Source organism: Mastigoproctus giganteus, chromosome 9 (genome assembly GCF_048544385.1).
Source record: "Mastigoproctus giganteus isolate SK-2022 chromosome 9, ASM4854438v1, whole genome shotgun sequence".
NCBI lineage: Eukaryota > Metazoa > Arthropoda > Arachnida > Uropygi > Thelyphonidae > Mastigoproctus > Mastigoproctus giganteus.
In genome coordinates this window covers 92114187-92131245 of record NC_143583.1, presented here as the reverse complement: position 1 = coordinate 92131245, position 17059 = coordinate 92114187, and the positions used below count along the sequence as shown (strand labels likewise).

Sequence of the window (17059 nt, the reverse complement as noted above, 5' to 3'; positions counted from 1 at the left end):
AACTTCAGCAATTTCCTCTCCACTCTCTCAGTTATTTCAAAATCATTAAGCACCCTGCTACAATTTGATAACCTTCTGGCATTTTCAAACCTTAATAACTCCTCATGTGTGAATATAGATGCAAAATACTTTCACCTTTTTTGCTATCTGAGCAGGATTATCAACAGTTGAACCATCGATATCAAGTGGACCAATCAGATTCACCCCTTTCCTTTTAGAGTTTATATAAATAAAGAAATCCTTGCTGTTTTTCTTAGTATCCTTTGCCAAAGATTTCTCGTCATCTGCCTTTGCCTGCCTAACCTCCTTTATGACTTGATTACAGGCTATCTTATATCTACCATAGGCTTCTGTGTTGCCTGATAATTTATATGCATCCAATGCATTTTTCTTCTCTGTCACGAGCCTCATTAGTTCATCTGATAACCAATTAGGCCTAAACTTTGAACAATATTTCTTAATAGGTATGAAACTTTTAGTAGATGCCACGATTAATTCCTTGAATGCTTCCCACTTAGAAATTGCTGTTGGTAACATCATCAGTTGATCCCACTGTACAGAATTTAAAAACTGTCTGAGACCACTGTACTCATCTGTACGGAAGCAAAAATCCTTTCCTTTACCCCTGATGGTAATTATATCTTTAAGTAAATCCCACGTCAGTACACTGTGATCACTGCCACCTAGTGGTTCTTTTATCTGCAAATTCCTAATACATGAATGATCACTGCCACCTAGTGGTTCTTTTATCTGCAAATTCCTAATACATGAATGATCACTGCTGATAACCAGATCAAGAGTGTTACTTTCTCTGGTTGCCTCTCGAACATGCTGCTGCAGAAAACAATCATCCAATAAATCCACAAAAGTCTGACTAGTGTGTGAGTGCCCAACCCACAAGTTCCAGTCAATATCTGGGAAGTTAAAATCCCCCATTATAAGACATTCCGATTTACTAGCCCACTCTATTTCTCTGTACAATTGTTCATTGTACTCATTGAAGTCAGTAGGCCTATAACACACTCCTACTCTTATTTTTGCTTTCGCAGTGCTTATGTCACACCAAACTGACTCAACAGTGCATTGTTCATCTGAGATGGACAGATGAAATTCATGAGTTTGTTGGTAGTAAATGGATGGCCATTGCACAAAACAGAAGGAACTGGAAAGTTGCTGGAGAGGCCTTCATCCTGGAGTGGATTGAAAATGGCTGATAGTAATGATGCCGTAGGGGTTGTCTGCTGTCATGGGCGTGTAAACTTATTTCGCTCGCAACCCTCTGTATTAAATATAAAATTAAAATCCCCTCAACAGTGGCGGATCCAGAAAAAAAAATGACAGGGGAGCACTAGAATGGAGATCACTTTAACATCAGTGTTGCCAACTATATTTTCCGAAAACCGACAGGGGGGCTCGTTCCCCGGTGTTCCTACCCTGAATCCGCCACTGCCCTCTTCGATGTAAACCCGCTGGAGGATGACAAGATTTTTTAGAGAAGAAAAATGGCATTTTAAAAATTATGTAGTAGAAAAGTTTGTGTACTGTGAAAGGAATAAAAAAATTGTTTCCTTTTTAATTTACGCATTAAGATAATTGTTTAAATGTTTTAATTGAATACAGTAAAAACAACAAATTCTTATTCTTCAGTTAAGATTACAAAACAAATTACTAAAAATTTTAGAAATCTTATAATACCGTGAGTATTAGACTAAAATATGAAATAGCAAGTGCTTGAAAAACGGTACTCACCTTTGAATAAATCTCCAATAATTTTTAAAAAAAGAATGGTAATTAAATCATTTTGGTGGGAAGGTAAAGTAAAGAAATTAAGGAGGGTGTTAAGGGTAATTGAACGGAATTTAAAATGGGCCCAAGGAAGTAGAAGTGCACATCTCCAATCCTAGGTTGTCGTTAGAGAAGGAAGAAATCATTAAGAGTGAATTAAAATTTAAAAATGGATAATATAGTATGACGGAGCCAGTTGGCTCTGTCATAATATAGTTACTATAGATACATACCATACAAGATAATTTTAACGTTATAATAACACCTTGTCTGCACCGGTTCTTCCAACTTTCTAATTCTAGTCTCATCCCTGATGCCGTTGGACATGTCTGATATGAAATCACAAATCTCACAAACACTCATTAAATATTTCTCTAACAAACTACACATTGCTTTTCTACAAAAATGTCTACTCCACAACATCATTCCAAAATTTGCCCGCATTTTTCTAAGAGTAATTGTACAAAATATCCGCATATTATACGCCGTACGTCCTTAGCGATCATACGAGAAGAGCTTAGGAAAAGATTCATTAAGAAATATAACTTGTTAAATAGTATACACCAATTAAGATTCCATCTAAAAAGAGATATGTCACCTCACGCCTGGACAGACTATACCAACTTCAATAACATACGCATCCACGCTACCACCCATAACATATTAAGAAATGGCATACTCGTACTTCAAGAACCTCTCCAAAAATTTCTACCGTTAACCTCTCCTCTCCCTTTCACCTCCTCTGAGCTCTCTGGCCTAGAATATGGTTTTAATTTTGCCGTAAAGGACCAACATTATCTAATAAACGACTGCATAGTGGAACTTCAATCCAAACTGGAACAACATCCTGATAAATGGCGACTTATCCATCAAACAAATAGTATATTAAATTTCAAACTCACACGTAATTCTAAAATAAAAACAAAAAAAAACAAAACACCTATCGGATATACACAAACTTAGCAAAACTTCTAACATAATCATACAAAAAGCGGACAAAAGGGATACGATTGTCATTCTAGACAAAGATACCTATACAGAAAAAAATGGATTTAATCTTAGCTGATCAAGACACATACAAAATCGTTAACAACCGCCAAACTTAAAAAAAAAAAAAAAATAAACTGAACATAATTTTAAGAAAACTCAGGCAGAATAAAGAAATCAATCTATATGTACTTTACAACGAATAGGAATCCGTAATAACATCCTTCCTCATATGTTTGGTATTGTTAAGTTACATAAACCCGATCACCCATTAAGACCTATTGTTTGTTTTAAAAAATCAGCTTTTGCTGACTTATCTAGTAAAAATCATATCCCCACTTACCAGATTCTCAACATTCAAAACCACCAACACTAATCAAGCTTTTCAAAAAATTAGCAATACCAAAGTTTCTGACGGAGACATTCTAGCGTCCTTTGACGTTGTCTCTATACACCAATGTACATATCCCATTCACCTCACAAGCTTTACGCGAATTCTTAACAGCACATGATACTTTACAAAACGAACCACCCTTTCCATCAGTATTCTCGAACTTACTGCGCTTTTATTAGAAGCCAAGTATTTTAGATTTAACAACAAGATTTTTCAACAAACATCCGGTTTACCAATGGGTTTAGGTATTTCCGCCCCCTTGTCCGAAATTTATCTTGCTACCATAGAAAATCAAATTTTGCAACCCTTTCCTTCAGAAATATAATTACGTATATACACGCTACGCCGATGACATCCTCATAATAGGTAATAGATCCTCCATAGATAGTCTCTTTTTAAAGTTCAATTTTATACATGACAGGCTCAAACTTAACCCTTGAAATCGGAATGAACCACCAGATCAATTTTCTTAATCTTACCATCTTCAAAACAGATACAAAATTAAGCACAAAATTTTCAGAAAAAATACATATACTGGAAAATACCTTCATTTCGCTTCGCACCACCCCCTCAGCACAAAAAAAAAGTTGTCTTATACAACCAAATCCATAATGCCATCAAATTAAGTTCCTTATAAAATGATTTACAAAAGGAACTTCAATATCTCGCGGAGAAATTCAAATCTAGAAACTACCCTCCCCAACTCATCTCGCACACAATCTCTACCGTTAAAAATAAAATAAAATAAAAAACCGCCTAAACATAATAATAAAACACACACACGCATAATTCTCCCCTACCATAACGAACTTGCAGGACAATTCCACCGCATATTTAAAGGTACAGAAATTTCGCTCGCCTTTTCCGCGTACAATAAACTAGGATCCTTTTTTTAATTCCTATAAAGACATACATAAATACCCCACTAGTGACCTCAACAATATTATATATCTTATTAAATGTCAGCCCAACTGCGACGCCTGCTACATTGGCAGCACCACCACAAAATTCGGTTCTAATAAAACCTCCAACACCCGCGCATACTACCACCAAAACAGTTTTAGAACAGGCCAGTCCAGTACAGAACTTACAATACAGCTCATATCCACAACCACACCCCCCTAGTCGATTCCGCTATCACCATTATTAAACTCAAATCCAGCCACAAAACTCTTCACTACGAAGCACTTATTATTGAATGGTTCCGGCACCATTCTAACCTCAACATCATAAACATGAAACTTCCCTTCAACCTTTCCCCGGCTTGGAACCTCTCGCGGTTGACGTTCCCACATGTCCAAAAAAGCATCATGGGAAACACAGGCAATCTTTAAAATACAGCACGCGTTCACTTCCTGCCCAATTGCCAACTGAAGACGTTATAACCAACGAAAGTCCTTCGTAACGACTTGGCTCCGTCATACTATATTATCCACTTTTAAATTTTAATTCACTCTTAATGATTTCTTCCTTCTCTAATGACAACCTAGGATTGGAGATGTGCACTTCTACTTCCTTGGGCCCATTTTAAATTCCGTTAAATCACCCTTAACACCCTCTTTTATGTCTTTACTTTACCTTCCCACCAAAATGATTTAATTGCTATTCTTTTTAAAAATCATTGCAGATTTATTCAAAGGTGAGTACCGTTTTTTAAGCATTTGCAATTTCATATTTTAGTCGATTACAAAACAAGTAATGAGAAGAACCCATAATATTTGGCGCAATGTTTGATATTACTAATCTTATGTCATTCTCTGGATCAAGTCTGGAACGCTTTTTTGTTTTTATAGTTAATTTTGAGAAACCAACCTCACATAAATATGTAGACCCGAAAGGTAGCAATGTTTGTATCGCCATTTCCGATCATTCTGGATACTCGTCTCGTAGAGAATGCCAAAAATGTTCCCAAGAAGTGGTCTTGAAACGAGCACGTAATGCTTCGTCAGACGACAGTCAATAAGACCTTCCTTTTGCTCAATGGTAATTCAGCAAACAAATAATTTCGGGACATGAAGAACTATCAAAAGCAAAGGGATCGCGAATCCAATACAAGTTTGTTTCTGGAGATACATTACATCATTTGGAAAAATTCTTAATTAGCATTGTTAGGTGGGTGGCAGTGATATCCTTAAATTGTGAAATGTCAACATTATAACAAAATCAGAAAAGCATGGGAATATTTCAGATTTCAGTATTATTACGCTCAAATTCAGTTTTCCAAAGATTAAGCTTCCCTTTGAAAGTTTCTATTTTATCACTGAGTATTGATATAATTGTTCCCTGTGCTTGAAGACTTAATTAAAACCATTCAGTTTTTCAAATATATCAGCAAAGGAACTTAGTTTTCTAAGCCATTTTTGATTTATAAACAATTGAGCAAGGTTCTGATTTTTATCCGATAAAAACAATAAAACTTGATGTTTGGGGTCAAAAAGACATCGCAATACTTTACCACTGGATAACCACCCCACTTTCGTATATAAAAGAAGCATTTCATTATAAAGCATTGTGAAAAGTCTGCTATTTAAGCTTCTACTTAATAAAGTTGATCACACTTATCGCATCTTTCACCTCGTGCAAATCAGTTTGCATTTCCTTTGCTACTAATGCTTCCCTATGTATAATGCAATGATTCAAAACTATATTTGGAGCAAAGTAAAGGGAACAATTTCCTTTTAAACCTTATTTTATCCTGTTAATGCAGCCACACCATCAGTACAAATCGCAAAGCAGTTGTTCCACTTAGACAATATTTGAAATAAAATATTTATATGAAATATCTTCTCGCCGCCGTTCTTCCTTCCAAAGCTTTGCAAAATAGAAAATCCTCCAAAATATCTCCCTCGTAGCAGCAGTATCTGACATACTCAATAAGTTGAGCAGGGTTTTAAATATCTGTGAATTCATCTAACTGTATTCCAAAAATTGGACTTTCTCTCAATCGATTTAATAAATTGGATTTCATGTTGTTCGCGATAATGTCTCTGGATGAAGGAATGGTATTTAAGTCGTTGCTGTACTTTTCATAGGGTTGGTCGAAATTGGTGGTTGCACTACACTTGAAATAACGTTAGTGTCCAAATTTTCACATGCTACATTTCTTCCCTTTCAGCTTCTGATGTATCTGTATCAACATTATTGTCGTCACTCCTCTACCGTTGTTCTGATTACTCAATTGTCCATGGTAAAATATATAAAAATTTGTGTTTTTTCTTCTTAAAAACAACGATAATATAAAAAGTAGCAGAAGAATGAAAACACATTCAAGTTGACGTGAAAGCACCGAATTACGAAGCAGAATAAAACGTGCGTGCAACAGACTTGCCATTTACTGCCACTGCATATTCGCAACTCTGGCCTTGGGCAATTACAGAAATTTTTGCTGTAGGAAGCACGAATTAAGAGCTAGAGGGTTACGGTTCAGCAATTGAATAGTACTGATACATACTGAGAAGTCACACTAGTCACCTGCCTAAGTCAGAAAGCCACCTGCATCACAAGTGTGAAACCACCCAAAAAAAAAATAGAATGGCAATAGGATTCATTCGTATCTCAGACTTTGTTCGAGTAGTAAGGTCTCTACACCTATAGTATTGAAAAAAAGTCATTTTAACAACATGTTTTTTGGCTTTCATGTACACAAAAACTAATTCAATTTAAAAATTGAACGACCCCTTTGGGGGTCGCGCACCACTGGTATAGCCCATGCGTGCGATGCATGGTCATGCCAGATATTGTTCCGCTTTGGCCCATGTTGTATTGGGTAGTCAACTTTTCAACAGTGCTGCGCCTGTACGAGTCGTCGGACCCGGCGCTCAACATCAACCTTTCGCTGACCTTTGCAGTTTTGCCGTCGGGTTGTTATTTGATCATTTTGACGCCAGTCCTGGTACACTTTAACTACGGCAGCTCTTGCACACCCCACTAGTTCAGCCGATTGTCGAGCTCCCACAATCTGTCCTTTATCAAAGTCCGATAAATCCTTCCTTTTACCCATCACGCTCGGGATTTTACTACCTACTGAACCGCTGACACCTTATCTATGCTATGTAGGTCGACTAACTCCGCACTCTCGTGGTTAACGGGTCGCATTCAGTTTTCATAGGGGTGGTCATAATTCAGTGATCACTCAGTGTATATTGTAATGCAACAAAAAATGGCAAGCTTATTATTATCAATAGATAATTCAAAACAAAAACATGTTTATTAGTTCTCAAACAAACCCGTCCGCTCTAGAATTAATGATGTCGTTCCAGGGGGTTACTCCCCGCAACTTATATGGAAGGCCTATTAATAACACTATTAATAACATATAGGACTTTCAAACTGACTGAAGCTGAAGTCCGGTCATTTTTTTTCTCTGCTGGCGACGTGTGAAAACTCCCATTCAGCCAATTGAAATAAAGCTACCCGTAGGGTTTATTATTACCCAGCAGTAAAATTGAGCATTAGTCCAATTTGTTCCTCTGAAAAGAGTCGCAAAAACTGTACATATTAAAAGAACCGACGAAAGCGTTGTTTCCTAACGCTTCACATTAGGTTCAGCATCCTATATGAAGATATTGCTTTATTACCCCACCCCGCAAAAAAGCGTTCACGCGCATCTTTCATCAGAAGCACTAAACTCACATAGATATTGAGCAGTATCATCGCTAATTTCCTAATTGTAACTTACAAACTCTATTGTAATACACCAAAACCTTTAGTGTGATTTTTAAAGGCTAATTAGTTGCACTAATTTCCTAGTTAATTGCGTTCGCGTTCGAATGTTTTCCCGATTTTGCAATTAGATATTAAGAGAGAATTACTCCGAGACGCTTAATGACTTGTCACCCTTGCATTTGTCCTTCCTCGACCTGCCCAATGGAAAGATTAATATATTAATGCTGGTCTCCACCAGAGGATGGAGTTAATCGAGAACGTGCATTGCTTTGCATTTTACGGAATTTTGTCTCAGTAACAGTAGAGGATAATTAAGAGCAATTTGATCTCGCGAAATCATATTTCGTTTACTGCTGCTTAGAGGAGAGGAGGGGTGATTCCTATCCTAGAAACTGTTTAGCATGCTATCCACACCGCCCTTTCTTAGTATCGAGACATCACGTGACCCGGAACTCCCGCCTTTCCTAACGACCACATTCCTTTGTTCCTTTGCAGATCCTGACGTCACATATCCTGTAGCCTTCGCTCTCGTACACCACCCTCTACATTCCGCAACGATATGCCCGTCACCGACCAGCCTGACGTCGACGGACCTCTGCAGGAACGGCGAGTTGCAGGTAACGGCGAGGCGCACGCGGACAACAAAATCACCGCCCGCAAAGGTGGTCTTTCGGCCAGCAGATACTCCATGATTCCACGGACATTCACCGAACAGGTATCTGTTAGGTCGGATGGCCCGAGGATCGACCGCATGTTCAGGTCAGTGTGTAAATACGACAGTGGCCATCACTACTCTACTGGAGTCGAGTACGTTTCCCGGCAGGTGCCTGCGCATTATGTCTCCACTGTTACTTGGCAAATCGAAGAGGAATCGGTAACGTATCAGAATAGCGTAACGTTTTCACCGAGAATGATAGCTCGTCGATATTTTGAAACATTTGTTGCTAGCACTCCTACGATAATGCATTCCGTTATTTCAACTCTAACTCATTGGTCTGATTACAAAGACCGACAGTATCGCACCAGTGTAACTTTCATGCCTAAGGATACGGTGTGTGACGAAACCGAACTTTATTCATATCACCAGGTGTGTACCATAGAAGCTCCCAACTCATGTACTATGGTAAAAGAACAAACTAATGGCATTCACAATGGCAATATGACACTAGTGGAGGGCACTGCGTAATGGACACATGTTCAGTAAAAGAATTAATCCTGTAAAATTATTTTCCCGCAATTCCATTCATAATCAGTCAATCAGGCTTGGTTCTTGCATTCTCTTAATTTGGGTTTGCAAAGCATTTACTTTTTCAAACAAAACTGGCATGAAAGATAATTAGATGGCAATTTTTTTTTATTAAAATTGATTTTTATTTATTATGCATCATTATGAATTCTTGAATCTATGCTGTGGATAGCAATTATCCTTGTTACTCAGAGTCCAACTATTGTGCAGAAAAACAATTTTCTTTGGTGGGGGGGGGGGACTGGCTGGAAAAATTTCCCCTGGTAACAAAGCAAAAGCCTAATAATAAATGGGGCAAACCTTAATGGGGGTTACATTGAGGAGGCAAAAGTTCATGGTTTGGCTCTGAATGTACTCAGAGATTATACTTGTTTTTGATTTATATGATAAAAAAAAAAGTTTAAAATCTTTACATAAAGAGATGCACTGCATATATTAGTTCTGAAACAACTGATATTTAAAATCATAAATAAGTGATAAAATTTAAGTTCTAAAAATAATTTGTCGGGCATTCTGAGCACATCTGACTGTACCAGGGAATAGAGGAGAGTGATGGAGGAAGTTGGTATGGTATCCAAAAGTTGACAATGGTCATGTAACAATGCTATCAATAGTACAAATTTTACTGGTTAGGTAGTTCTAAGTATACCTTTTTACAGTAGTTATGCAGGTTTACTCACTGTATAAGTCACACTGAAGTTTAGTGAAGAGGTATGCAATGTGCTCAACAGTTTGCTCAAAAGAACGAAGTCAACATCAGGTTTTGCCTCGCACTTGAAAATCAGCTTCAGAAACATGCACGTTACTAACACTTGTTTTTCAGATAGTTTTTAAGATCCAAATGATGTTTACATCACCTTATGTGATTGGCAGGTTCTAGACAAGAATGAAATGCTTACAGCTTCTTGTTTCTAAAGATGAAATTGAAAATAAGAGGAAAGAGATTCAATGATGTCTTTCAGACATCAAAAACTGAAGGGAGTGATGTAAAATCAGGTATTATTTTTTAATACATTTTCAAACTTTTGGGTAGTCATTTTTATCTCAGATTTTATATCTGTAATATAATATATGCTTCCTTAGGGCAGTCAGGAAAAAATAAAGTGTGAGAGAGAGAGAGAAAAAAGAAAAGATTTTGGAATTCAAAGCTGGGAAGTGAGATGAGCATTTTAGATATGAAGATAGTTAAAGTTCTGGCTGTAACACACATCAGATCATTTTGTAGGAATATCAGTTAAGCCACCAACCATAAAAGCCTGGGTTATTGATATAAATTATTGCTCAATTATTTGAACTTGATGAAACTGTATATAATGCTTCCCAGATTTGCTGTTTAATGAGTGCATATTTGATAAGTACTGAAACTGTATACATTGTGAATGAAAGCTTTCAGTATATTACATATATATTAAATACTTTCTGTATGTTTAATCAGTATGGACTATCAATTTAATAGCAGTTATTCAATAAATTCTATGAATGTTATGCTTCTGTACACATAAATGTATAAAAATATGTATACAAATGATAATAAATATATTTTATAGAGCTACTCAAACTAAATTCTTATTTATTATAATTTTGTGTGATTTATGAGTTAGATAGTACTGTACTAGCAAAAAAGCCATAATGTTGATAGCAGTCTAATGAGGATAATCAGCTTTGTTTGGGGGAAGAGAAATAGATGACAATACAGTGCCAGCTCCAGAATCAAAATAAATATAGGTAACTAAGGCATACAGTACTTTCTCTTTTTATTTGGCATTTCTTTATGCAGGACCAGCATATGTCCTCGACTAGATATTTCAGAAGTGTAACCCACAAGTTCTTTGCAGATAGTTTGTGAGAAAGCCACAATAAATCATTATCTGTGCTTTGCCCTGATGATATTACTGAAAATAAATTTTGCTTTTAGCATTAACAGTGGCATATGATGCAAGAAAGAAAGCATACATAGCATCGGCAAAAACAAACACTTCCAATTTCACCTATCCATTCACTCCAAATGTTTGTCCAGTTCCTCGAATTTATTTAAGCTATCAACTTCCACAACAGATGGAAGTTTGTTTCAGCAATCAACCACCAGTATTCTGCAACTGTCTTTCCTCAAGTTGAATTTATGCCCCTCAAGTGCATACTCTGAGGAAGAATCTCATAAGCATTGAGCTTGCTCAAATCATTCAAAACCTTGATCACCTCACAGGTGCCTGCTTGCCAGACACTGCAATTTACAGAATTTAAGCCTTTCTTGGTAAGAGCACCCTCACCAATCTCATTGCCCTTCTCTGTACTTGTTCCAGTAACTTTACATCCCCCCCCCCCAATATGAGACCTCCAGACTTGTACCACTACTCAAGGTGTGGCCTGACCATTGCCTTATACAAAGGGATAATCACCTCCTTATCCCTGCTTGCAAAATTCCTGTATATCTTTGACAAGACTTCATGACCTACTCTGGCAGCCTGTCTGCACTGCTCAGAAAACTTCATATCTGACTGCAGTTATTCCCAGGTCTTTCATTTTTCACTACCCTGAGTGTAGTGCCACACAATTGGTATGTTACTCTGGCATTACTGCTACCCATATGCAGTACTGTACTTTGCATTTATCAATGTTAAAATTCAGTTGTCACTTCTCAACTTTTTATTTTCATTAAATTCAAAAGAGTAGCTAGTTTAAAAAATTAGGAAAATAAAAAAAAAACTAAAAGTCAAGACTAACATAAGATAAAATAATTTAATTAAACTTGTAAAATACTGTACTACTTTAACTTTGCTTTGAGTTGTTGTTATTTGGTTTTTAGGAGCATTAGCAACTAAGGCCATATTGCTCCAGTGATATGCGGTGGTCATTCCCTGACCTTTCCGCATCCTCCATATTTGGTGGTCACAGGCTCGAACCCCAGTCTAATCAAGAAGCATGTGCTACGCGCTGCATTATTTTCTTTGAGTGCTGCAATATATAACTCAAGGTTGTCCTTGCCATGCATCTTTATTTCTTAGTATATTCTTTTAATTAACAATTTATTACTTTAGAAACATGCTTTTTTATTATTTTATTTTATTTTAAAAACTGTAACATGGGAGGTACCCAAAATGACACTGCCTACAGGCTTGGATACTTTTTAATCCAATACTGTCTTTTAAGGTGTTAAATTAGCAATCCTTTGAAAATTCCAAACCCAAAAGGAATTGGAACCGATAGTATATTTATATACTGTAGGTTCCAATAACTGATCCATAACTGATTATAATGTTCTTTGCTTATACTCCCACACGACCACCAGGTCAGTGGAGTTTACAATAAATCAATCAATACAAATGTTAATCATATTTAGCAGTGATGGCTTGAACCCCTGTCCATTCAAAGAGTGTGCTACTGCACTTGTGCCCCTGACCACTCGGCTACATCAAGCCTCAAATGGCCAGTCAGTCTGTGTCGTATAAGACAGTGCGGAACTTAAGCTTTAGTTCTGATAATGTCAGTTTGATGCCATTCATTTTTTTTAACTTTTGTCTTTTACTTCATAATTGACTACTTTAATAATCAAATCAATTTTGGGAATCATTTGGTTATCCTATCACTGGTTCAGAGTAATTTGGACAAGAGTGAGGGAATTATAGATGCCAGTTTAGAAGAACAATACACATGGAAGTATCTATAGAAAGGGCATGTAGTAGACGAGAGTAATGTGAAAAGGAAAATCCAGTTTTTTTTTTTTTTTTTTGATGCAGATGAAGTAACAGTTGTGATGTGTTTATGCCAAGAGAAATTAGGTTAATTCCTAATAGATGATCTTGCCTGGAAATCTGAGTGTCATCAAAGATAAGCATAGAAGCAGCAGCCTCTTTTTTGTCAGAAATAAGCCAGGACTGAGTTTTAGTAGGATTGAAATTAACTAAGTTATCTTTGCCCCATTGGAGAATTACCTGCAGATTGGGATCAGAATACCTAAAACAGTAATCCAGCCAAGGAAATGAATGGAAGTCTTTCAGGTCATCCCGATTTGCATTCTTGTAATGCTAAATGACAGGACTAGAAAATTGAAGCCAGGTGGAGTTGTGAACATTAAAAGTACCAGAGAAAATTAAGAATTAATTTTCCTTGGTGATTTTCAAAGTTAAATTTCTGAGTGATTAGCAGGATTGCAAGAATGTTAAAGATAACAGATTAATTTGATAGAGTGTAAGAAAAATTTTAAACCAGGGAAGATCAAAGAGAGGAAATTCCAAATTGGGAAGTCACTGACAAGGAATATCAGACCTGGCACAAGTACCATCTCTGAAGTGAAAGGAATCACAGAGTGAATAATTAGGACAATTGAGATGAGTTGTTGTTGAGGATTGACTGAGATTCTGTCAGAAAAGTTAAGTGAGGCTTGGCAGACTGTAGGTGGAAATGAGGACATCTCTGAGATTGGAACCAAGAACACATTTATTTTTGAAATGAATGACAAAGTTTTTGGGAGGTTTGGTCTTTCTGCAGATAAACATTTTCCATGAGTTTAACTATTCAAGATGACTTCAGTATGTGAAGTAAAATTAGAGGGGAACATTAATGAAATTTTTGGATATGGAAAAAAAAGAACAGCAAGAATATAACCGACTCCTTGATATAATGTGGCCTCAACAGTACATACATGCAACTCAAACTCCAGTCACCAGTGGCAGAGTACAGGTAGCAAGATTGTATGCTAGCTGATCCAGATGGCCTGCAAAAACAGCTTTAAAGCTATACCCTTAATTGTAAGGCATTTTAATCTCACTGTGATGATACTCATCAATTTCAAAAAGATCACTGCATTACAGAAGAAAGATCTGAAAGTTGCCAGAAGTTTGCTCTAACATCACTACTTTATCTGCAGTAAGCAAGGTGGTGGTACTGCACCAGATGATCAGTCATCTACTGCCTAATATTGCCTGGCGATGCAGAGGGTTGGCATGCCTGTGTGATATGGATGCCACACCTAGAGCCCTGATCTGTTGGTTCATACCTGGGTGATTTCCTCCAGTAAACTAGGTGGTAGTGTTTCATACCTTGTACATGGGAGTATACCCAGGGTTACTAACAATCCCACCATCATCAAAGGTGGAAGCAGAGGATTTGGTTGTTGCAAAATAATCACAATGGCCAAAATTCTGTCTACCTTGACTCACAAAAAAATTGCAGCCATTATCAACCCACTGCAGGATGGAAGCCTCCTCAACAATTCATGTTGAGAGAAATAGACCATAATCTGCCACGCTGGTCCAGATCAACTGTATTTAGCAGTCAAGAGCTTGAACTCCGGTCTACTCAACGAGCATGTTCTACTGCACTCCCGCTCCTGACCACTCGGCTACGGAGGCCTTAACTCACAACTAGGACCTTAAATATCAGTTTTATTTTAGATGCTGGAATTAGCAAGCCCTAGCTGTCGTACCTGGAAGAATGTCTGTGATTAAACACAGTGAAATTCATTACAAGAAACATATTGCATACTAAGGAAGGCTAGATTTTGAATTAACATAATGCACTTTATATGCTTAAGGACAAAAATGGACAAGAAAAAAATTTATAAGGGAAATAAATCCTCAAAACTGCAATTGATGCATAATCAATGGATTTAATATTGATTATTTTTAAAAGCCAGGTGCATGCAATTGTTATTGGTAAGTGGCAATCTAGATGAGAAATGTGTACAAAAGGAGCAACTACCAAACTTTTTCTTAACATCTGCTCAATGATGATTTGTTGAGAAAAATGTAATGATGTAACTAGTTTACAACTGTAATTATGTATATGGTATACAGCCCAGGTATACTCCTGGCTCTATACCATATAGATCATTACAGCTCATGGTTCTCTGAATGCCAAACTTGCTTAATTTAATCTCTCAAACACTGATCTTTGTGGCTTGCTGGAGAATTGGCATCATGTTCTTTACTCATGTCCTCACTATGCAGTCCTCAGAAATCAACTTTTCACTGGTACTGGTTTATCTTCTCCAGAACAGGAACAAAAGTATTTGGAATCTATTTTGTGAACTGTTTACAGATACAGTCAGTTCTGCTATAACATATTCCTAGAAATCTCCACGTTATGGCATTTCGTCCATTAAAAACAACACGGCTTACGGGAAAAATTAGGGATAGGGGCAGAACACTAAAAAAAAAATGTCAGTGTGGTAAGTAAAACACTAAAAAAAAGAAGTTAGTAACCCAGTAAAATTTCTGACAGAGGTTTAAACATCTTAAATTTCTAATAAATAAATAAATATTACAATAAATATAGCACTGTAATATATACATACTAATTGATATTTCTGTTCACTGACTTTTTTTTATTGCAAAATTTTAAAACAGTAAAAAAAGATAAGCAATCAATAATGACACATGCAGTAACAATTTTGCATGTTAAAAATAGGAAGCTTAAAAAATAGGAATAAAGATAAGATTCTGAAAATTTGTGTTTTTTAATATGATTGAAGATTTCATGGAAGGGGAAACACTTCACCATAATAACAGTAAAGACCTACAGAATTCTAGCTATCGGTATTATCACAAATGCAATAAGATCGAGTTTACTACCCATTTATAATCAGATTGTACTAACAGAAAAGCCCAATAAACAGGGAACTGCAAATTGTTTTTACTGTTTTATGGTAGTGACCTCCAGAAATATACTCCTCTGCTCCTGCTAGCATGCCTCACGAAATTTCTGTTTGAACTGAAAAATGTCAGCTCCTGAAAACATGAATCGGCTGACAATATCTTGTGAATACAGTGAATGACAACAGTGTTTTTCTGACCAATAACAACTATGGGAAATATGGATCTCACACATTTGACATTTTAAGCTTCATAAACTTGTATGTATTGCTGCACAGGTCACTATGTTCAGCTTGCAGACGAAATTGTGCAGGAGCCAATGCAAAAATCACATTGTTCCCTAATATATCAGTCGAATTGTTTAAAATGAGTGTTATAGTAGAACTGACTGTATTATCTGGAATGGGACGTAATACAGAGGGAGTATATGTCTTTGTGTGTTTAGTGCAAAGGGCGTGAAGAAATTAGTTGTGAACTCGGTGTTCTGATGGGAATTTATGAGAGCTTGAAATATAAGGTGGATGCAATCGAAGGAATTAAAATGGGGCCCATCAAGCTCTCAGCTGAGGTGCCGCCGTAGCCAGGTGGGAAGGAGCAGCAGTGCGTAGCACATGCTTCTTGATTAGACCGGGGTTTGAGCCCGTCACCACCAAATACGGAGGATGCGGAAAGGTCAGGGAATGACCACCGCATATCCCGGAGCAATATGGCCTTAGTTGCTAATGCTCCTAAAATAACAAACAGCTCTCAGCTGCCCAACTCTATGCCAGAGCCCTCGTTTGTGCATCAGGCAACACAGTGGCAATTCCCAAGGCAGAATGTGCTGGTTCCATAGTAGGTAGTTACTGGTGACTCTATTGTCAGGTAAATGGGAAATATATTGCAGAAAGGATAGGTGGAACAGGGCAAAAGCAGATGTTGTGGATCCATAACAACCTTTTAGGGTAAAACTTTATAGGATAACACTTTTTACACAATTTTGTTTTGTTTTTCACAAACTAAAGAATTAAAATTCAGCAAGCATAATCTTCAAAATATTTTATTTTTCTTGTGGAAAATACTAAACTAGATAAAATAACTTCAACATAAGAAAAGAACATATGAAACATTTTATAGCACTCTCTAGATGTGTATTAAGGAAGAAAATTACAGTTCTTTTAACACAATTTTGCATTCAGGCAGCAAACGTGTTAAAGGAAAGAATTGAAGTTTTCATTATCCGTCCCCCCCCCATGTAAAATTTTATCATTGACATTTCGTATGTTATTTTTCAAATTTAGTAAGTTTATGAGAAATAACTTGAAGGGGTTGTTCAAGGATTCTAGCAATAGACCAGTTTTCAACATGCATTTCAATGTTTGTAATTGTCCCACTTGATTCACCCAAATCACA

General features: G+C 36.8%; 1 protein-coding gene across 1 annotated transcript in view; it reads left to right on the top strand.

Moving 5' to 3' along the window:
- LOC150080542 (uncharacterized) overlaps positions 1–9170 on the top strand; it is a 62095-nt gene extending 52925 nt beyond the window's left edge. The window contains exon 2 of the mRNA XM_090381068.1: positions 8327–9170. Within this exon, the coding sequence (XP_090237194.1) occupies positions 8391–9017 (627 nt within the window). The 5' untranslated portion in view covers positions 8327–8390 and the 3' untranslated portion in view covers positions 9018–9170. The remainder of the gene's footprint in view (positions 1–8326) is intronic.
- The last annotated feature ends 7889 nt before the right edge of the window (positions 9171–17059 follow it).